Genomic DNA, 23,254 nt, shown 5'->3' on the forward strand with positions numbered 1-23,254 from the left:
TAATTCCCTCTACTTAGTGTAAAGTTCCTTATGCAAGGCAAGGCAATTAAGGTAGAAGTCATCTGGACCAGCAGATTAGTTTAGATTTTACTGACAGAGAAGGACTTTCAACCCTGCCCAGCTCAGGGCACTGTGTGTGTGTGTCTGTCCAGCACAGGGCACACAGCACAGATCCAGGCTGAGATGAATAGTCCCCCAGGGCAGGCTAGGCAGACGACAGCTACAGTATCACCGCCTGCGCTGCTTCTTTGTGGGTCGCTACTCAAAAGGTGTCGTTTATCTGGCTCAGAAAGTCCAAGTACTTTAATTTGGGGCGGCAAGTAGCCTAGTGGTTAGAGCATTGGACTAGTAACCGAAAGGTTGCAAGATCAAATCCCAGAGCTGACAAGGTAAAAATCTGTCGTTCTGCCCATGAACAAGGCAGTTAATCCGTCATTGAAAATAAGAATTTGTTCTTAACTGACTTGCCTAGTTAAATAAAGATCAAATTCAAAAAACTGTCTTGGGGCCAGTTCGACTAATAATTTGCATCTCTTGCAGAAATCCTCTTGTTTATTCTTCCATGGCTTAATCCTTCTTGGAAAATAAGAGGTGCAAACAAGACCTGAGATAAGTTATAACTATGCTTTGTGGAGGTGACTACGACTATTTAAATACAGACCCCCAAAAATTACTGCTTATTAAAACTATTTGAATACAGATTTCAGAAAGTGACTACACAGATCCCAAAAAATTACTACTTATTAAAACTAAACTCAGCAAAAAAAGAAACGTCCCTTTTTCAGGACCCTGTCTTTCAAAATAATTCGTAAAAATCCAAATAACTTTCTTCATTGTAAAGGCTTTGAACACTGTTTCCCATGCTTGTTCAATGAACCATAAACAATTAATGAACATGCACCTGTGGAACGGTTGTTAAGACACTAACAGCTTACAGACGGTACACCATTAAGGTCACAGTTCTGAAAACTTAGGATGCCAAAGAGGCCTTTCTACTGACTCTGAAAAACACCAAAAGAAAGATGCCCAGGGTCCCTGCTCATCTGTGTGAACGTGCCTTAGGCATGCTACAAGGAGGCATGAGGACTGCAAATGTGGCCAGGGCAAAAAATTGCAATGTCCGTACTGTGAGACGCCTAAGACCGCACTATAAGGAGACAGGAAGGACAGCTGATCGTCCTCGCAGTGGCAGACCACGTGTAACAACACCTGCACAGGATCGGTACATCCGAACATCACACCTGCGGAACAGGTACAGGATGGCAACAACAACTGCCCGAGTTACACCAGGAACGCACAATCCCTCCATCAGTGCTCAGACTGTCCGCAATAGGCTGAGCGAGGCTGGACTGAGGGCTTGTAGGCCTGTTGTAAGGCAGGTCCTCACCAGACATCACCGGCAACAACATCGCCTATGGGCACAAACCCACCGTCGCTGGGCCAGACAGGACTGGCAAAAAGTGCTCTTCACTGATGAGTCGTGGTTTTGTCTCTCCAGGGGTGATGGTTGGATTCGCGTTTATCGTCGAAGGAATGAGCGTTACACCGAGGCCTGTACTCTTGAGTGGAATCGATTTGGAGGTGGAGGCTCCGTCATGGTCTGGGGCGGTGTGTCACAGTGTCATTGGACTGAGCTTGTTGTCATTGCAGGTAATCTCAACGCTGTGCGTTACAGAGAAGACATCCTCTTCCCTCATGTGGTACCCTTCCTGCAGGCTCATCCTGACATGACCCTCCAGCATAACAATGCCACCAGCCATACTGCTCGTTCTGTGCGTGATTTCCCGCAAGACAGGAATGTCAGTGTTCTGCCATGGCCAGCAAAGAGCCCGGATCTCAATCCCGTTGAGCACATCTGGGACCCTCCGACCTGTTGGATCGGAGGGTGAGGGCTAGGGAACTTGCAGGTGCCTTGGTGGAAGAGTGGGGTAACATCTCACAGCAAGAACTGGCGCATCTGGTGCAGTCCATGAGGAGGAGATGCACTGCAGTACTTAATGCAGCTTGTGGCCACACCAGATAGACTGTTACTTTTGATTTTGATCCACCCTTTGTTCAGGGACACATTATTCCATTTATGTCTGTGGAACTTGTTCAGTTTATGTCTCAGTTGTTGAATCTTGTTATGTTCATACAAATATTTACACATGTTAAGTTTGCTGAAAATAAACGCAGTTGACAGTGAGAGGACGTTTCTTTTTTTTTTGCTGAGTTGATTTGAATACAGTTCTCAGAAAGTGACGACTTATTAAAACTATTTAAACACAGATCCCAAAAAAGGACATCTTATGAAAACTATTTGAACACAGATCCCAAAAAAGCACAACTTTTCAAAAATATTTGAACACAGATTTTATTTTATTTATTTATTTCACCTTTATTTAACCAGGTAGGCTAGTTGAGAACAAGTTCTCATTTGCAACTGCGACTTGGCCAAGATAAAGCAAAGCAGTTTGACACATACAACAACACAGAGTTACACATGGAATAAACAAACATACAATCAATAATACAGTAGAAAAAGTCTATATACAGCATGTGCAAATGAGGTAGGATAAGAGAGGAATAGAATAAATAGGCCATGGTGGCGAAGTAATCACAATATAGCAATTAAACACTGGAATGGTAGGATGTGCAGAAGATGAATGTACAAGTAGAGATACTGGGGTGCAAAGGAGCAAGATGAATAAATAAATACAGTATGGGGATGAGGTAGATTGGATGGACTATTTACAGATGAGCTATGTACAGGTGCAGTGATCTGTGAGCTGCCTGACAGCTGGTGCTTAAAGCTAGTGAGGGAGGTAAGAGTTTCCAGCTTCAGAGATTTTTGCAGTTTGTTCCAGTCATTGGCAGCAGAGAACTGGAAGGAGAGGCGGCCAAAGGAAGAATTGGTTTTGGGGGTGACCAGTGAGATATACCTGCTGGAGCGCGTGCTACGGGTGGGTGCTGCTATGGTGACCAGTGGGCTGAGATAAGGCGGGGCTTTACCAAGCAGAGACTTGTAGATGCCCTGGAGCCAGTGGGTTTGGCGACGAGTATGAAGCGAGGGCCAGCCAACGAGAGCATACAGGTCGCAGTGGTGGGTAGTGACTACATTTTGGAAACTATTGGATTGGCTGCCTTGGCTGCCTTCAAGTAATGGCAGGGCTATATCTGGAACTGCATGTTGAAGATATAAATAGAATAAATAGAGCACACACAATCTCCTATACTATTCCAATCTATGTGACAGTCATATTTAATCTGCACGATACATTTCTATCTGAACATTTTGTCTATGTCCATTCTCCTGAATGTCAGTTGACCCAGGTGTACATAACTTAGTCAAACCAATTAACCAATGATATTTTGTGCAGATAAGTATAAACTTCTAACCTCTTTTTCCATCTGAGGGGAAATGTTCTTGTTTCAAACACACACTATACCATCTTTAAAAGGATAGTTTACTATGATAACAAAACTAACATGATTTTCCCCCTACCTTGGCTGTAGATGATTTAAGAAGGCAATTTTTGGATATTTAGTTTCCTTTCAAAACATAATAGCCATACTTTGTTACTGTTAGCATTCTCAGTAAAACTTAACATTAAACTGTTATTGTGACTGTTTAATTAAACTGTACATTTGGAGCAACATTTTATTAGCATGTTGTTACATAATACTTTGGTAATTGCATTTTAATTGCATAGCAATGAGCTGCGAGGTTTTGTAACTACTGTACACAAGAGGAATAGTGACTGTTCCTTATTCCACTTATGTAATAACTCAATTATTATGCAATTATAAAGCAATTTCCAAAGTCCTATGTAACAACAATGTTGCTATTGTTTTTTTGTTTTTTTAATTAAAAAATTCACCTTTATTTAACCAGGTAGGCCAGTTGAGAACAAGTTCTCATTTACAACTGCGACCTGGCCAAGATAAAGCAAAGCAGTTCGACACATACAACAACACAGAGTTACACATGGAGTAAAACAAACATACAGTCAATAATACAGTAGAAAAATGAGTCATTCAATTCAATAAGTCTATATACAATGTGAGCAAATGAGGTGAGATAAGGGAGGTAAAAGCAAAAAAAAGGCCATGGTGGCGAAGTAAATACAATATAGCAAGTAAAACACTGGAATGGTAGATTTGCAGTGGAAGAATGTGCAAAGTAGAGATATAAATAATGGGGTGCAAAGGAGCAAAATAAATAAATAAATATAGTAGGAGGAGAGGTATGTTCAGTCCGTAGATGGAAATTGAGATGAAAAATATAAAAAACATATACAAAATATATACGAAGATTGTAATAATCAGAGTAACGACACATGTAGAATTTCTTGATTTCAAGTGTTACTGCATTACCTTATGTCACTCATTATGAAAATATATTTACTATTCATTTTTCAAGTTGCAAAAGTGGTCTGCTCTAATGTTGTGATGATTCCATGTTCCTAATGTATTTCAATCTAGGCTATAGGCTATATTAAGATTCATATCTAAGAGCCCTCCAACCCATGTGCGAATTATCATATATTTAGACTAATTCAACTAACTGTTGTTGTTTTTGGTTCTTCATCAAATATTTGGCAGCCAACAAATTATTTTTTTTCCCAAATAACTTGGATATATTCAAATACCTTCAAATATTATTGGGTTTTCTGAGAGGTATTCAAAATACCTTCAAATATTTGTTTTTCTGAGACCTGTATTTGAATATCAAAGAAAACAGTTGCCTTTTAAGTTGAAACTCTATATAAACTATATTCAACTACATCAAGCATTAAAAGAAGTTGCTATTTTCAAATAAACTACAAAATACAACTATTTTCTGCCCAGGTCTGGTGCAAACATTGCATGTGTGGCTCTCCCCAGGACTCTCTGTAAGTGTTTTTCTTTCTCTCGCCCTCTTTCCCCTCTCGCTCTTTGTATATCTGCCAGCTGCGCCATCACTCTGCTTCTCTCCAGGGATCAGGGTGTTGGCCTCTCAGATGCTGGGGCATTAGCTTCCATATGAATGAGACTGAGCAGGCTTAATGACGCCAGAGGGGAGAGATGGGTGGAAACATTTCCCTTTAAGCATGGCATTTCCCCACCACAACCTCGGCATCTCTGCACCACCACAAAACGCTGATAACACAATAAGGGAGGGAATGCCTTGCATCTCAAGCTCACCTCCAGACCTGGCCAACCGGTGAGGGATGGCAGGCGAGAACCTCAGCCCTTTATCTGTCTGAAGAAGCAGAAACAGCCAGCTTTGGCTTGGAGCCACTCTCTGGAGCACTGTAAGGTCTCACAAGGACAATCGTAGGGTCAGGAATCGACAAAGTGATTACGGGAGGCTGATAGTGAGAGTGTCATAGTCAATAAGCTGATCAATTGGCATTACCGCAGGACCTGGAAGAAGGGGTAAAAGGAGACGCTTTCAGATCCATGACCACATTAACCCTGTGGTGGACAGACAGACACCACTTATAGACGTGACGGTAGTAATGCTGATGAACAATGAGGAAAGAAGTAGGAGAGTTCTGAACTCCATTTTAGACATGATTAAAATACCATGTCAGTCACTGACTCACCACAACCTCAATGAAAGCATTATGATCGCCACATCAAATAATCAACTGGCCAGTGGTTGATAATCCATACGACGAGGTCCTGGGAATTTATTTCTGAAATTACCACTAATATCCATACTATTAAATATTTCAGAGGCACCGGACTGGTCAATGTCCTGCCATGCTCTATGCAGCCTATATCCGGCAGTTCTTATTTTAAGTAGATGGTCAGGGATAGAGGCTGGAAATAGCATGTCCATCCCCAGAGATAATCTGCATATAGATAGACATGGTTTGATTAAGACACCCAAATTAGCTCACTCTATTTGAATTTTTTAGTTTTCCACATTTTCTAGTTTTGTCTCTGCTGATTCTGAGAGAAAAATAATCTGCTGACAAATCTTCAGTGATCACCCAAAGCTCATGGATGAGCAGAGTCCACACACACACACACACACACACACACACACACACACACACACACACCACACACACACACACACACACACACACACACACACACACACACACACACACACACACACACACATTCAAGAAAAAAAATCAAAGAACATCTAATGTGATAGGCCATGTGACTGGACAGGAAATAGAAAGCATCAACTGAATGTTAAATGTGTTTCCTGTCAGGTATTTTAATTGTCTGTATTGTCTACTTGTTGAATGTTTGTGAAGTCTTGATTTGTGGTTGTTTGTAATGTATTTTTAATTGTTGTTGGATCCCAGGAAGATTAGCTAGCGTTACGGCATTAGCTAATGGGGATCCTAATAAAAATGACACACATACACTACACAGCTCTAGGAGGAGCAGAGTTAGGGAAGCAGTGGTGCCTTAATAAGAATCTCCAGCTCAGTTTCAGAATCTCCAGCTGTAATCACTGGCCTAGCAAAGAGAAATTACTAATGGAAATGATGAATGGAAGAAGCTGGGCATGGGATTGCAGACCTCATTACCAATTCTAGTGCAGGCATTGTTCACCATTAACAAAAAAAAAGAGGGAGAATGACAGAGTGAAACAAAAATAGAGTTGAGTGCCAACTACGATGGATATCCATCAATATGCTCATCTGAATATAGTGATAGCCTTTGCACCACAGAACATTATTCTATTTAAAAACACCTAAGGGTTTCACCTCGGAGCTAGTGTTAAGCATATTATTGATTTCCAGTTTCCACATCACAGTGGGGCATAATTTGACTGACTGGTATAGTTCCTTATAGACAGCTTGTAGGTTAGGATGTATTACTTTCCTTCGCTAAGTCAAAAGAAAAAATCTGTTTTCTTGAAAACATGGTGTGGCATGGGGGAGGAAGAAGGGAGGAATTCTAAAGTGATATACTGAACAAAAAATTGCCAAATCAGAGTGGCCCAGCTGTAAGAGCCTGCTGAACAGTGTTAGGCTTAATGTCGCTCTAGATTCATTTAACTGAGGTATAAAGTATATTCCACTGTAAATAGATTTTCCTTGAGAGGCAGGCAGTGTGTTTCTGACTGTTTAAGACCGTATATCTCTTCCAAACATGCACTCTGTGCTTCCCCAGCAACACATACACAAGCCTGCACACGAACACACAGGCACACGCCCACCCACCCACACACACACCCTCTGTTTGAATAGGCCGAGTGTTCCTCTGGAGTTATAAAATAAGTAGCCCAAATTTAAATTTGACCAGCTGCCAATCAATACAAAGCAAGTTACAGTGTTTCTGTGTGTAGATGAGAGAGACAGTGTGTGTGAGTGAGACTGAATAAGGGAAAGTGTGTGTGTGACAGATCTCCTCTGCTCCGCTGTTGGACAGAGCAGAGGAGAGGTAGGCAGAGAGAGCTCTGACAGTGTGAGTGATTTCCCTGGTGGTCAGACCTCTTGAATAATATTACACAGCGGTGTGTGAAGGCTCCCAGCGCAGTGCGAGGTGTGCGCTTACACTGTGGCATGATGGGAACTTAAATTACTTAAATGTAATGTAAATGAAAACAGAGGGCCGCCTGACCTGCAGATATAAGTGGCTCTGCCAGCAATCAGCTTTCCAACCCAAAACTTTTAACGGCACTAATGCCCGCCAAAGCATGCTGTACCATACAAACCCTCCACACAATCAACAGCCTTTACCAATGTCATATTCAGCATTCACACACAGTGCACCACTTCATAACACAATACCTTATCCTGTTAGATACAGTATTCATCCTTTTACATTTGAGACATTTAGCAGACACTCTCATCCAGAGTAGGTAATGTCTCTTACCTAGTTCAGTTGAAGGCAGATACATCCTACTCATGACCTTACCATGACCAGAATAATGGACAGAATACAACGTCTTTCCTCAGTAAATCTATGTTCATTTATTCAATCATAATAACGTGTGTTACATCGATTGAATACATAATAAATGTGGTACATGATATACACTGAGTGTACAAAACATTAGCACCTATTCTTTCCATGACATGGACTGACCAGGTGAATCCAGGTGAAAGATATGATCCCTTATTGATGTCACCTGTTAAATCCACTTCAAATCAATGTAGATGTTAAAAAGTTAAAGAAGTTAAAAAATATATATATTAAGGTGTTCCTAATGTTTGGTATACTCAGTGTATATCCTCACATGATACAAAGTAAAGGGAATATCTAGTCAGTTGTACAACAATGCATTCAAAAATGTGTCTTCTGCATTTAACCCAACCCCTCTTAATCAGAGGTGCGAGGGGGCTGGCGTAATCGACATCCACGTTGTCGGCGCCCGGGAAACAACTGTTGTTGTGGGTTAACTGCCTTGCTCAGGTGCAGAACGACAGATTTTTACCTTGTTGGCTCGGGGATTTGATTCAGCAACCTCTCCTACCCACCAGGCTACCTGCCGCCCCGGTATGATCCCCACCTAAATATAACCTAGTCTTATACCTGCAATGATCCTATTACAGACCCTAGGTACCACCACCTTCTAAATACTTCAACAATACTCCTTTTACAATCTGGAATGAAAGTTATACGTCAAAAAAGGAAACAACTTAACTTTGTAGGACCGTTTCAAAGATACACAACTTAAACATTTTTGTCAAAAGGAAACTTTATAATAGAAATGTATTTGGAAGTTGTGGTAAAAACTGTCGTCTGTTGTCAACTCTTACACTCCTACTCCTCATTGGTTATCAATCCATGTAGCGAGAGAGTCTTTTATTTGAGAGTGTTTTTCCCGAGCGGAGGGATTCATCCGTGAATCATCGTCGCCCCTCCGCTTTGCTCCAACTGAAAAGGTTTCTCCACGAACAGAACAGGGATAAATGGATGTCTTTAAGGCACAACAAAGCAAATCGTTGTAGAATGTCTGGGCGGGATTCGGCAGCGGTGGTGGGAACAGCAGCGGAGTGAGGAACTCATCCATGTAAAAGGAAATACGATGAATTTGCAAAACAAGTCATTAATACATATTGGTGCATTGTACCTGTGAGAGGCGGATGCTGTTCTTTTAGAAGTTAGCTTGAAGTGTTAGCGTACCATCTAATGCCCATCATCACCGATCAGCTACGATTATTTTGGTTTAATTGGGGAACTCGCTGGAGGACACCCTCAGAACAAACCAAGGGTGTTATTGAGCGTGTCTTGAGTGACGTTGGCGTTGTGTGGAAAAGACTGTTGGAGCCCTGTGACGTTGTTTAACACCGTCTGACACTAACACTTAGGTTTAACAGCAGAGCAACAAATGAGACATAATGAAGACTTGAGCATTAAAGGTTTTATAACGCAGCAGGATCAGACAGAGGTCGTTGAACTTTGTGATGGACGGTAATAGGGAGCAGAGTTTGAGTTATTACCAGGTAGTAGTTACTTTATTGCACCATAAATTCACTAGTGTGCGGACGCTGCATATGACCTTTACTGATTAAACTGATGGAACATTATCATTACCATAGATGACTGTAGAAAGTCCTGAGGGACAAATTGGACACTTAAAGCTATGACATGATCATGTGGAATGGTCGGTTTAGAGGCAGTGAAATGGAATAGAGGACATAGTCATCATATGATACACTGACAGAACCAACCAATCACTCCGGTAAACATACTAACAAACCAATGGATATGGAATGATGTGGGTCTTTTCATTGTCAATCTCGAACAGGAAGCCAATCACAGCCTTCCCACTGGGCACAGATGTCAGTTCAACATCAACATTCACATTGAATTTTGTTGTTGAAATGACGTGGAAACAACATTGATTTAACCAGTTGTTCCCCAGTGGATTCCCTCTCATCAGTTAAGGCTTCCTTCCTGACATTGCTGAATTCTACTGTATCATTATTGAACAGACAGACATTTCAGTGTTAAACATTATTTTCTCCTATATCTATAAATAAATATACATCATATTGCTGTGCTGGAAGATACTGCCACAGAGAGCAGCCTGGAAGGCGTTTGTAATTGAGTCTTGGTTGAGTCCTGGTTAAATGGGGCAGGGAAGGAAGGGGCAAGGCTCCGAGTCTCTTGGTTTTCGATAGTGTTCCTATCTGTATAGCTCCTACAGACACTAAACCAGAGGAGAAGACAAGCTGCAAAGCCGTTTTTCCCATCGCCTTAGTCTCACCAGGACGCCCGCTCTCCTGCCTCGTTTTCACCTGTGTTTTCACTTGGGTAGCCAGAAGATTGGGTCGGAGGTACACAAAGAGCCCAGGGCAGATGAGTCAAAGTTGAAGCCAGAATTGAGGATGGTAACTGCCGATCTGATTTTCAAAGGTTGTTGTCGATCATAATCAATGTTCCCTTAAGACACAGCAAATTTCAGGTCTGCTGACCGCAAACTTGAACATTGTGAAAATGCTGTGCAATTTCCAGAGCAAGTTTACTGTGAACACTGAAGCTGTACCCGCTTTAAGTTACAGTTTTAACAGTGGCCAAGCCAAGTAGGCTACTTTGGATGATCATAATGTAGACCTACCAGAGAGGCCTACCATCAAAAATAATCGAGAAAATGTATCCCATAACATTTTAACATGGACATAGCTGTTTTATCATTCGGCCTACAGTAGCAGCCAATGAGTGGTGTTCAATGTATGATTACATTACATGAGACTTTTTTAAAACATGCAGGGTGACTGAAAATGTTGTGTTGTTTGATGCAAGAAACCACTTTACAAAATACAATTGGTTATTATTCCCATACCACTATTGCAGAGAATCAGACACATTATGCTACCCTCTGCCTACTAGTTATTTAGCTTATTCAAAACCGTCTCAAAATTCAACACTTCCCTTTTAAGACAAAAAAAGCTCTTTACTTGACTTGCTTTTCAAAGATGACTAGAAATGCATTTTGTGTTCATGTAGGAAGCAACCACTCCCTGATTGTTGACAAAAAATTTGCTAATAACTCGCTAACTAGCAAAGAATATGAACAAATGAGCACAGGTGGCTATATGCAGTTCTCGCTTTGATCTCAAAACAAACACATCTACTCAATACCGCTCTTGTTGTCTACTTCAAACTGAATGGCACAGATCCATATATGGCAATGGCTATTTGCATATAGGCCTTCTGCAGCTCTGATTGGTTATGGTGCACCGGTCTGTGTAGCATATGGGCCTGAGTTATTCATGTAAATTCTATAGAATCCTATTCCAATGTGCTCTGCCTAAAAGAAAATCTCTTGCACAGTTAGTTTTGCATACTAAATCTTGCATAGCTCGTTTTGTTTCGGTATGTTACATTGAAAGTGGCTAATATTGCGTTGATTCGAGCAAAATTCCCACAGTAGTGTGAAACGTTGATGGTGTTAACTAAAGAGGAAAACTGTAGAAATTTGAGTGAAGTTCAATCTCGTGCTTCTCTGCGTGGGCTGATATTTCATCTGCGCGGCAGCCCGAAGGAGGGCGAGCAGCTTGGAGGGAACATTTATCATAAGAATTGATAGCGGCTACAGGCCCCACTCCCCAAGGGTTGAAAACCCATATCAGAGGTTATAGAATCACCAACAACACAAGAAGGAGAATCTGGTTTCAGATGACGTACTGTGGGACCTGCTAAAGAAGGGCTGTTGTTTCCCTGCAACATCATACATTCATGATTTCGTTTTTGATGAGTTTTTCCCTCTGATAGAGATGAGGCAGTGGAAATGTCACACTAGCTCTGCTGGAGATGGAGAGAGAACTCTGATCACTGCGGGGCAATGTGCTGAAGCTGGTGATGAGTGGGATAAGCTAGCTGGGGATGTTTACACTTGTGTGTGTGCCACAAATGTTGTTCTTATGTCTGCGCAGTCCATAACATCCATATGAAAGGGTTCTGTGTGGTTAGGCTGTGTACAGTACAGTGTCTTTCCTACGTTTCTATGATGTGTGTTTGGTTCTACCTCTTCATGTTCCAATGACTACACTGTGTGGAAGGACACTCGAGCATTCCTGTCAGATCGTCGTCAGGGACTATGCTGTCCATTTCATTTTCTATAGATTTGACAAAACAAGGATCCAGCAACCATATGAAAAGCAATCTGTAAGTGAACACATTATCTGCTCGTCATTTAATCTCCTGTTGCCCTAGGAGCTATGACTACAGGTCATTTTAAGGTCAACCAAGGTCATCCCAAGTTCACAGCAGTAGTAGGTGTGGTCCAGTTCCCACCTAGCTCCTCAGACATCCCCAAGGCCCCAGCCACAGCAGAAGCAGCAGCAACAGTCAGGTTCTGAGCTGCCTCCCTGATGACCTCCGGAGGCTCCTCTGGAGAGACGATCTCGGCCAGGGTGACATAGGTCCCAGCCAGGAACCCTATGAAGCCCACCACAGCGATGACAAGGTCCTTGACCAACATGGCTGGCTTCAGCGGTCGGTCTGAGAAGGTGATGAGCTCCACCAGGGGGGGGAAGACCAGGGCCAGGGCACTGCTGGACACGGCACCCACCAGGGAGATGACCAGGTCCAGACGAGGGATCAGCACAGCAAAGGAGACTGGAGAGAGAGAGGAGGGGACAGGGGGAGGAGTAGAGAGGAGGGGGACAGGGAGAGGAGTAGAGAGGAGGGGACAGGGAGAGGAGGGGACAGGGAGGGGAGTAGAGAGGAGAGGAGGGGACAGGGATAGGAGTAGAGAGGAGGGGACAGGGAGAGGAGTAGAGAGGAGGGGACAGGGAGAGGAGTAGAGAGGAGGGGACAGGGAGAGGAGTAGAGAGGAGGGGACAGGGAGAGGAGTAGAGAGGAGGGGACAGGAAGAGGAGTAGAGAGGAGGGGACAGGGAGAGGAGTAGAGAGTAGGGGACAGGGAGAGGAGTAGAGAGGAGGGGACAGGGAGGGGAGTAGAGAGGAGGGGACAGGGAGAGGAGTAGAGAGGAGGGGACAGGGAGAGGAGTAGAGAGGAGGGGACAGGGAGGGGAGTAGAGAGGAGGGGACAGGGAGGGGAGTAGAGAGGAGGGGACAGGGAGAGGAGTAGAGAGGAGGGGACAGGGAGAGGAGTAGAGAGGAGGGGACAGGGAGGGGAGTAGAGAGGAGGGGACAGGGAGGGGAGTAGAGAGGAGGGGACAGGGAGAGGAGTAGAGAGGAGGGGACAGGGAGGGGAGTAGAGAGGAGGGGACAGGAGTAGAGAGGTGATAAAGGAAGCCGAGAGAGGGGTGGCAATAAAGAGGGGAGGGGGAGGAAAGAGTGGGGAAGTAAAGTGAGAGAGGAGATAAGAAAAGGAAGGGAAAAGGATAGAGCGGGGGGAGGAGGAGAGAGAGAAGAGAAGTGCAGAGGTCATCAAACAGAGCATGGAAACAGATGTCTAGAGACAAACTAATCTTCAACACATGCATATTACAGCGCAGACATTTCCCATACAATATATTTCCATGGTGGAGAATGCCAACTCTCCCATCCCTATAGGTCATCCCAACAATCAACAATAATGCAACACCTGCAAACCACCTTCCAGCTGGAACAATGAGTCACACAACATGAAAGCAGAGGTCAATATAAAGTTCTATAGACACACTGAAATTCCGACCCCAGACCACTACCCTAAACCTTCAATATGTAAACTTCCCTTTTAAGTTGGCCTCCTAATTTCACTTTCAGGGGCCAGTTAAGGGGAGGGGACTACAGGAGGAGGGGAGTATCGGAGGTAACTGTGAACATGGCTTAGTGTTACTGTTAGCACGCTGACAGTAATCTCTCTTAGTCTCCCAGGCAGGCAGACCCCAATGCAGGGGATATGTTTGTTGGCAGAGAGAGGGATGGAACGGGGGATAAAGGGAGATAGGAGTTAGAGAAAAAGACTGAGAATGAGAGAGAGAGGAGGGGAGGTAGGAATGGGTATGAGAGAGGAGAGAGAGGAGTACAGGATTAAAGTGCAGGGGCTTATAAGAGGCACACACATGCAGTACGCTCATCTAGATCTGCCCAGGTTCTGGGGACAGTGCATGGTCATTGAGACACAGCAACCGAGACATCTAACATAACCGAATAGTCTCATGCAGCTCTCCCACCTAACATACATTTCCTCTGGAGAGACATGATCCAGATCCACACAGAAGGAGCAGAGGTAGCGCTTACACACAAACACACCCAAATAACTCTCAGACTAAACACAGACACCCACACACACACACAAAAAAGTATTCTTCCCTTCAGAGGATCCCCCAAACATCTGTCATGACTATAGTTACATTTCATCATACATTATTTACCTCAGAGCAGAACATCAAATGGCAAATTAGTATTAGAACATCAGATGAATAACTGACCAATCATAGTTAATCACTGTCTGTTATGAGTCATTTCTAGCCTAGCAGTTAAGAGCGTTGGGCCAGTGACCGAAAGGTCGCTGGTTCGAATTCCTGAGCCGACTAGGGTAAAAATCTGTCAATGTGCCCTTGAACAAGGCATCTACTCCTAATTGTTCCTGTAAATTGCTCTGGGTAAAAGCATCTGCTAAATGACAAATAAAATTAATTAATTGGCCCAGAATGCAGCTTGTCAGTCAGAACTACTGTACATGCATCACCTAGTAGAGTGGTTATCTTTTCAAATGTGCAAAGCGCTTTAGTGTGAATTTATAAAAGGAAGAGGATTTAGTTCTTGTTTCACAAAAGTCCATCCACCCTCACAAATAATATGTTTAATGTTTTTATGGGACTCCTATTGATATGGTTTTTGGAGCATAAATGCTATTTTTCATGTGTGTCTCAGTGCATGCATTCATCTCATTGCAACATTTCATTGGCTGTTCTGTTCTGCCTGAAGTTATGGAACCCCTACCTGTCCCAGACCTGCTGTTTTCAACTCTTAATGATCGGGTATGAAAAGCCAACTGACGTTTATTCCTGATTATTATTTAACCATGCTTGTCATTTATGAACATTTTGATCATCTTGGCTCTCTCTAATTCTCTCCTTCTCTCTTTCGTTCTCTCTCTCGGAGGAACTGAGCCCTAGGACCATACGTCAGGACTACCGGGCATGATGACTCCTTGCTGTCCCCAGTCCACCTGGCCTTGCTGCTGTCCCAGTTTCAACTGTTCTGCCTGCGGTTATGGAACCCCTACCTGTCCCAGACCTGCTGTTTTCAACTCTTAATTATCGGCTATGAAAAGCCAACTGACATTTATTCCTGATTATTATTTGACCATGCTTGTCATTTATGAACATTATCAACATCTTGGCATAGTTCTGTTATAATCTCCACCCGGCACAGCCAGAAGAGGATTGGCCACCCCTCATAGCCTGGTTCCTCTCTAGGTTTCTTCCTAGGTTTTGGCTTTTCTAGGGAGTTTTTCCTAGCCACCGTGCTTCTACACCTGCATTGCTTGCTGTTTGGGGTTTTAGGCTGGGTTTCTGTACAGCACTTCGAGATATTAGCTGATGTACGAAGGGCTATATAAAATAAACTTGATTGATTGATTGGCTTCAATTGAAATCAGTTGAGAGACTGAGAAAATAAAACGTGTCTGAAAGGGAGTCTGCTGTGAATATCAATGAGTTACACATGACAGTGATGCTTCACCTAGGTATTTCACTGGAAATTCAAAAGTAAATCTATTGCAGAGGCCTCAGAAGTTGTGTGTGTAAATACAGGGCGAGACAGTAGACCAAGTCGAGAACATGATACTATGAATACGATGGAACATGACATGACATAACATGAGCCTTGACCACCTACATCTATTAGTGAACATGATACTATAAATATGATGGTACATGACATGACATGACATAACATGAGCCTTGACCACATACATCTACTAGTGCTTAATTAACACTTTAGTGAGCACCCAACCAGTTACACTGAGCCAGTTTACATATTAAACCAACACAGCCCTGCCCAATGCCCTTCACGTGTTCCTGGATTACTGTGTGATGAGGGGAGTGTGCGTGACGTGGCTGTGTGTGTGTTAGGTTATGTCCACTACAGACACAACACACACACTCTCCAGGGACAGGGAAGCACCAAGCCTGGCTCAACTCCATCGACTGTCACTGTGTCGCCCCCCCCCCCCCCCCCCCTGTCCCTCCAAGTCCTCAGAGGGATGACATCACAGTCTGGATAGAGCAGAGGGAGTTGACAGTCCAATGTCTTTCCTGGATGTAATGTAGTCCAGGAAAACTATCATCTCCAAGAATGGTCACAGAAGAGTGACATTATATACCTTTGGGAGGGTGCAATATGGAGGGAGAGTAAGGTAGAGATGTATTGTCTCTGCCTGTCATTGGCCTTGATAATTGTATGACCTTTGCCCAGAGTTGGGATCAATTTCAATTCCAATTCCAAATGTTCCTCATTGTAAAGCATTGAAGATGATAGGATTTGGAATTACTGTGTACTTCCTGAATTGACCCCAACCCTGCCTTTACCGACAGTCTAGGAATCCTTCTTCTCCATTCTTGGAGTGGTGATTGCCATTTCATTACTCTTATCATAGTGTGAAAGACAGTGTAAACACTAATATTATTTGAAACACTCTGGCCCAAACTACAGCAGGAGGGTTAGGCTCCAGCCCAGACCGCCCCGGGAGGCAGACAGACAGACAGCAGAAGAAAGATACATTCTAAAGTCTAGACTTTTTTTCCTCATGTGTCTTTAACTTGGGCCCACGTTTTTCAAGATGGCCGTCCCCGAGAGAGGAACATTTCAGTGAGAGATTATATGTCAGACCCCAGCAAACTTCTCAATTAATACTTAAAGTGAGAGAACTGTCATCTTGATAGGGACCTTTATCTGGTCCCTGACACTGTGGTTATTTTTGTTTTTAACAGAAACCCCATTTCAAAACACACATTACCACTACATGTCTTACATCCTCTTCAGATTTCTCCAATCACCCGCTCTGTCCAATCTGACACTATTCTATCAAGCCCCACTCTCCTTCTCTACCACCATCCTCTTTTCCTAATCAGTCCCAGCTTTCATTTCTCATCCATCTCATTGAGTAACGCTTCCGACCCTTTAAACTCTCTTTCTCTGCTACAACACTTCCCTTCTCCCTCCTTCTCTTCCCCTCGCCCCATTTCCCCTGTGATATATGTTCATTTCTCCCGCTAAGCCCAAAATCATTCTCTCATTCTTTACATCTTTTACTCTCTGATACTTTCATTCACTTCCGTCGCTCATTCTAATTATCTCTCACTCCATCTCGTTTCCCCCTTTCCCCCCCTATCCCTTCTCATTCACAGTAAAGCATGGTGTCATGGCCAAGCTTTTCATTTATCCATATTTCAGCGTACTAACAACTTGCTCTTCTGGACAGAACCTCCGTCAAACGTGTACAGTAAAGATCCAGGCTTAATCTCCTTCAACTCTGTATGCAAAACCCTTGCATCTACAGCCGCCCACTTTAAACCTGTGCCAATACGGAATGGAAATTCAACCTCTTATCCCAGCACTGTATACTGTACTGTAACAACCAACCTCTTATCCCAGCACTGTATACTGTACTGTAACAACTAACCTCTTATCCCAGCACTGTATACTGTACTGTAACAACCAACCTCTTATCCCAGCACTGTATACTGTACTGTAACAACCAACCTCTTATCCCAGCACTGTATACTGTTCTGTAACAACCAACCTCTTATCCCAGCACTGTATACTGTACTGTAACAACCAACCTCTTATCCCAGCACTGTATACTGTACTGTAACAACCAACCTCTTATCCCAGCACTGTATACTGTACTGTAACAACCAACCTCTTATCCCAGCACTGTATACTGTACTGTAACAACTAACCTCTTATCCCAGCACTGTATACTGTACTGTAACAACTAACCTCTTATCCCAGCACTGTATACTGTACTGTAACAACTAACCTCTTATCACAGCACTTTATACTGTAAGAACCAACCTCTTATCCCAGCACTGTATACTGTACTGTAACAACTAACCTCTTATCCCAGCACTGTATACTGTACTGTAACAACTAACCTCTTATCCCAGCACTGTATACTGTACTGTAACAACTAACCTCTTATCCCAGCACTGTATACTGTACTGTAACAACCAACCTCTTATCCCAGCACTGTATACTGTACTGTAACAACCAACCTCTTATCCCAGCACTGTATACTGTACTGTAACAACTAACCTCTTATCCCAGCACTGTATACTGTACTGTAACAACCAACCCTCCCATCTGCATACTTTTGGGAGGATTGTCAAGCTAAGTAGTCAGCAGATCGTCAGTTTTACATTATGGATAATTTGTATTTATTATGGATCCCCATTAGCTGTTGCCAAGTCAGCAGCTATTGAGTCCAGCAAAATGATGGCAGTTATAACATTTTAAAATCAATACATTTCAAAAACAGGCACATTCAACACATTAAGTTGGTAACTCTATAGTGGGCCTCAACAGCACGGTGCACCCTAGGCAAATCACATAATTTCAGGCAATATTATGTGTAGTTGCTTTGTCCTGTGCAATCTTTTTCCCATTCCTATTCAATTAGCACAACATCCTTCATTGCAACACAACCGTTTTAATCTCAACCCTAAATTACTGGTGACCTCCTATTCTCCAGCATAGGCTCGCAGCCTCAGACAAGTCGGTTTACCTCCGTATTACCCTCCACCCTCCGTCGTCTTACTGGTTTGCCATGGTTTCCTTCTAATGTTGCGTTCACAACTCCTTATTCATTCACGTGATTTAGGTTCTGACCAGGTCTTATCACCCTAACCACTAGCCTCACTCTTAAGCATTCTAAATTGGCTTCCTGGGGTACTATCATAATAGCTTGCACTTACACTTAATCCCTTCTCATGCTTTACCACTATTTATACCATGGTTGAATACTCCTTTCTGACTGACTTGAAGAGCATTCTAGAACGTGCATTATTTCATTATAATGCACAGTATATTTGCACGGTAGAATTCAATGGCTATAGTTCATTTTACAAGTTTTGTTTGAGCTGCACACTCGGCCCTGCTCTGCTCCACATCATTCGCTTCTACTCCTGCCTATTCTCTCCTTTCTCAAGTAATAAAAAGGGGTTATCTATCCCCTCTATGCTACACTAGTCTTTCTTTCAGAACTGGAGCTGCAACCACCGCAGTCACACTAGGTATAATTCCATCCTCACTCTCCAGCATCTAGATTCTGTCCTTGTTGCCATTCAGTTAAGCCTGTACTCGATTGAAGTGTAGCTACTTCCCAGTCTGGACACTCCTAACTTATTTATTTGATTAAAAGCTTGTGCCAGTCTGCCCTGTCACACTCTGACACAATTTCCATTAGTGTCATTTTGTTGGTCACCGGTTTTCCCCCTGGGAAGATGAGGCTCTAATGGAGTCCATAGTGTGGCCTGGTTAAACCAGACAATGCTGCACTGCATGGTTTACCAGTATGGACTGCTGGACTGGAGGAAAGAGCCGTCTGCATGTAGCGTAGTTTTGGAATGCAATGATGTCTCATTAAAGCCTAGGAGGATTATATTGCATTGTTTGAGAGGTGGAGAGAGAGAGAGAGAGGTGGAGGTGGAGAGAGAGAGAGAGAGGTGGAGGTGGAGAGAGAGAGAGAGAGAGAGAAAGAGCAAGTGAACATTATATTGAAGTAGGGATAAGACAGACAGAGAAAAAAAGTGTGAGTGAAAAGGCAAATAGAGGGAGAGAGAGAGAGAAAGAGACAAAGCGAGAGAAAGAGACAGACAGAGAGAAAGAAGAGAGAGAGATATTGAAAGCTCCATTTTAGAATTCCAGAACCACCTTAGTGCATTTCAGCTCTAATTACTTTTTGTCTCCCGCCAAAGCAGAAACGCTACTAGGATGTCTACAAAACTCAAACCTCAGCCAGATAACTCTCCTCTCCGCGTGTGTGTGGTGTGCGCGTGGTAACTCCCTGACATTTAAGCTGCACTGGAAAAACCCAGAAAGCAAACTTGTTAACATTTGCACTGCGTGCACATCGCTCGGGATAAGCAGCAAACATTACGTCACCATGTTTTCTAATCCTGATCCAACATCCAGGGTGAATCAATCAGGATTTTTAGATGTTTGCTGAAGAAAAGCACGATAATTCAAACCCAAATCTGTATATGAGCCCCACATTTCAGGACCTGTCAAGACTTCAGGTGGAGAATGAGAGACAACAAAGAGGAGAAGAAGAACAGATTTGTACCTGAGAGCAGGAGAATGACTGATAGATTAAATAAAACTAGATTCATATTTCATGGCTGTGTAGGGAGCTCCCTACCTCTCCTATTCCTTCTGAACACAACACCGAGTCATACCTCTCTAGAACTGTACTATAGTGTGTATATATATATATATATATATATACACACTATAGTACAGTTATATATATATACACACACACACACACACACACACACACATACATGTATATATACACAGTACCAGTCAAAAATTTGGACACCTACTCATTCTTTATTTTTACTATTTTATACATTGTAGAATAATAGTGAAGATGTCAAAACTATGAAATAACTCATGTGGAATCATGTCGTACCCCAAAAAAGATTATTCAAAGTAGCCACCCTTTGCCTTGATGACAGCTTTGCACAATCTTGGAATTCTCTCAACCAGCTTCATGATGTAGTCACCTGGAATGCATTTCAATTAACAGGTGAGCCTTGTTAAAAGTTCATATGTGTAATTTCTTTCCTTCTTAATGTATTTGAGCCAATCAGTTGTGTTGTGACAAGGTAGGGGTGGTATATAGAAGATAGTCCTATTTGGTTAAAGACCAGGTCCATGGCAAGAACAGCTCAAATAAGCAAAGAGAAACGACAGACCATCATTACCTTAAGACATGAAAGGTCAGTCAGTCAGTCCGGAAAATTTCAAGAACTTTTAAAGTTTCTTCAAGCGCAGTTGCAAAAACCATCAAGCGCTATGATGAAACTGACTATCATGGGACTGCCACAGGAAATGAAGACCCAGAGTTACCTCTGCCACAGGGGATAAGATCATTAGAGTTAACTTCACTTCAGATTGCAGCCCAAATAAATGCTTCACAGAGTTCAAGTAACAGACACACTTCAACATCAACTGTTCAGAGGAGACTGCATGAAATCAGGCCTTCGTGGTCAAATTGCTGCAAAGAAACCACTACTAAAGAACAAAAATAATAAGAAGAGACTTGCTTGGGACAAGAAACACGAGCAATGGACATTAGACCAGTGGAAATCTGTCATTTGGTCTGATGAATCCAAATTTGAGATTTTTGGTTCCATCCGCCCTGTCTTTGTGAGACGCAGAGTATGTGTGGTTCCCACCATGAAGCATGGAGGAGGTGTGGGAGTGCTTTGCTGGTGACACTGTAGGTGATTTATTTAGAATTCAAGGCACACTTAGCCAGCATGGCTACCACAGCATTCTGCAGTGATACGCTACTACATCTGGTTTGCGCTTAATGGGACTATCATTTGTTTTTCAACAGGACAATGACCCAAAACACCTCCAGGCTGTGTAAGGGCTGTTTGACCAAGAAGGAGAGTGATGGAGGGCTGCATCAGATGACCTGGCCTCCACAAATCACTCGACCTCAACGCAATTGAGATGGTTTGGGATGAGTTGGACCGCAGGGTGAAGGAAAAACAGCCAACAAGTGCTCAGCATATGTAGGAACTCCTTCAAGATTGTTGGAAAAGCATTCCAGGTGAAGCTGGTTGAGAGAATGCCAAGACTGTGCAAAGCTGTCATCAAGGCAAAGGGTGGTGACTTTGAAGAATCAAAAATCTAAAATATATTTTGATTTGTTTAACACTTTAGTGGTTACTACATGATTTCATATGTCTTCACTATTATTATAAAATAGTAAAAATGCAGTGCCTTAGACCGCTGTGTCACTCGGGATGCCAACTATAGTATATTTCTGTAATACATTATTATACCTCTATACAACTGTAGCATAGTATATCTCTGAACCACAGTGAGCAACGTCTTGCTAGTGTATAATGGTAACTTCACAAAAACTAGTGGGAACCCACACCTCTTTAGAATGACTCTCTTTACCTCAGTGAGCGACATGTTTCTACAGAGCCACATCTCTACAGTTTGAAGGAGAGTTTATGGAGCTACTTCTCTCTATTTTGACAAAAATAATCACTACCTATGCTTAATTTCTCAATCACTTCCTGTCTAGTTGGTTTGCAACCTATAATTTAATATCCCCGTGAAAACCTTGATTATTAGAGAAAACGCAAACAAAGATAATCAATTTGAGAAATGGGAAAACAAATAAAATTAAAACAATCAGAGGAATTTAGGGAGGTAAAAAGGAGAGGAGGCAGACAGGCTTGTTGATGCTACATCTAGATAGCATTGAGTCATTGATATCCAGCTGTTGGATGTACATATGTATAATATGTATAGTGCCTTCAGAAAGTATTCATAGCGCTTGACCTATTGCACATTTTGTTATGTCAATAGCTGAATTGGATTCAATGTATTTTTTCCCCCTCAGCAATCTACACACAATACCATGTAATGAGCAGCTCCAATCTAGGTTTAGCCTTGTGTTTCAGGTTATTGTCCTGCTGAAAGGAAAATTTATCTCCCAGTGTCTGTTGGAAAGCAGACAAACTGGTTTTCTTCTAGGATTTTGCCTGTATCTGTATTTTGTTTATTTTTATCCTAAAAACTCCCTTGCCGATGACAAGCATACCCATAACATGATGCAGCACCACCATGCTTGAAAATATGAGGAGCAGTACTCAGTGATGTTTTGTGTATGCCCCAAACATAATGCTTATTCAGATGGAAAAAGTGAATTTCTTTGCCAATTTTTTTGCAGTATTACTTAAGTGCCTTGTTGCAAACAGGATGCATGTTTTAGAATATTTTTATTCAGTACAGGCTTCATTCTTTTCACTCTGTTATTTAAGTTAGTATTGTGGTGTAACTACAATGTTGTTGATCCATCCACAGTTCTCATATCACAGCCATTAAACTCTAACTGTTTTAAAATCCCCATTGGCCTCATGGTGAAATCCCTGAGCAGGTTCCTTACTTTCCGGCAACTGAGTTAGGAAGGACGCCTATATCTTTGTAGTGACTGTGTGTATTGATACACCCTCCAAAGTGTAATTAATACCTTCACTATGCTCAAATGTGTCTGCTTTTTTACCAATTGATGCCCTTATTTGTGAGACATTGAAAAATCTCCCTGGTCTTTGTAGTGGAATATATGCTTGAATTTCACTACCTGATTGAGGGAGATTACAGATAATTGTATGTGTGGTGTACAGAGATGGAATAGTCATTCAAAAATC

At 42.5% G+C, this 23,254-nt stretch overlaps 1 protein-coding gene across 2 annotated transcripts in view; it reads right to left on the reverse strand.

The window, feature by feature from the left end:
- Nucleotides 1-7,889: 7,889 nt before the first annotated feature.
- slc36a4 (solute carrier family 36 member 4) overlaps nucleotides 7,890-23,254 on the reverse strand; it is a 230,844-nt gene continuing 215,479 nt past the window's right edge. For both annotated transcript variants that reach the window (XM_055880596.1, XM_055880595.1), the window contains exon 12: nucleotides 7,890-12,510. In XM_055880596.1, coding sequence (XP_055736571.1) covers nucleotides 12,143-12,510 — 368 coding nt within the window. In that variant the 3' untranslated portion in view covers nucleotides 7,890-12,142. The remainder of the gene's footprint in view (nucleotides 12,511-23,254) is intronic.

The sequence above is a fragment of the Salvelinus fontinalis genome, chromosome 24, assembly GCF_029448725.1.
Source record: "Salvelinus fontinalis isolate EN_2023a chromosome 24, ASM2944872v1, whole genome shotgun sequence".
Taxonomy (NCBI): Eukaryota; Metazoa; Chordata; class Actinopteri; order Salmoniformes; family Salmonidae; genus Salvelinus; species Salvelinus fontinalis.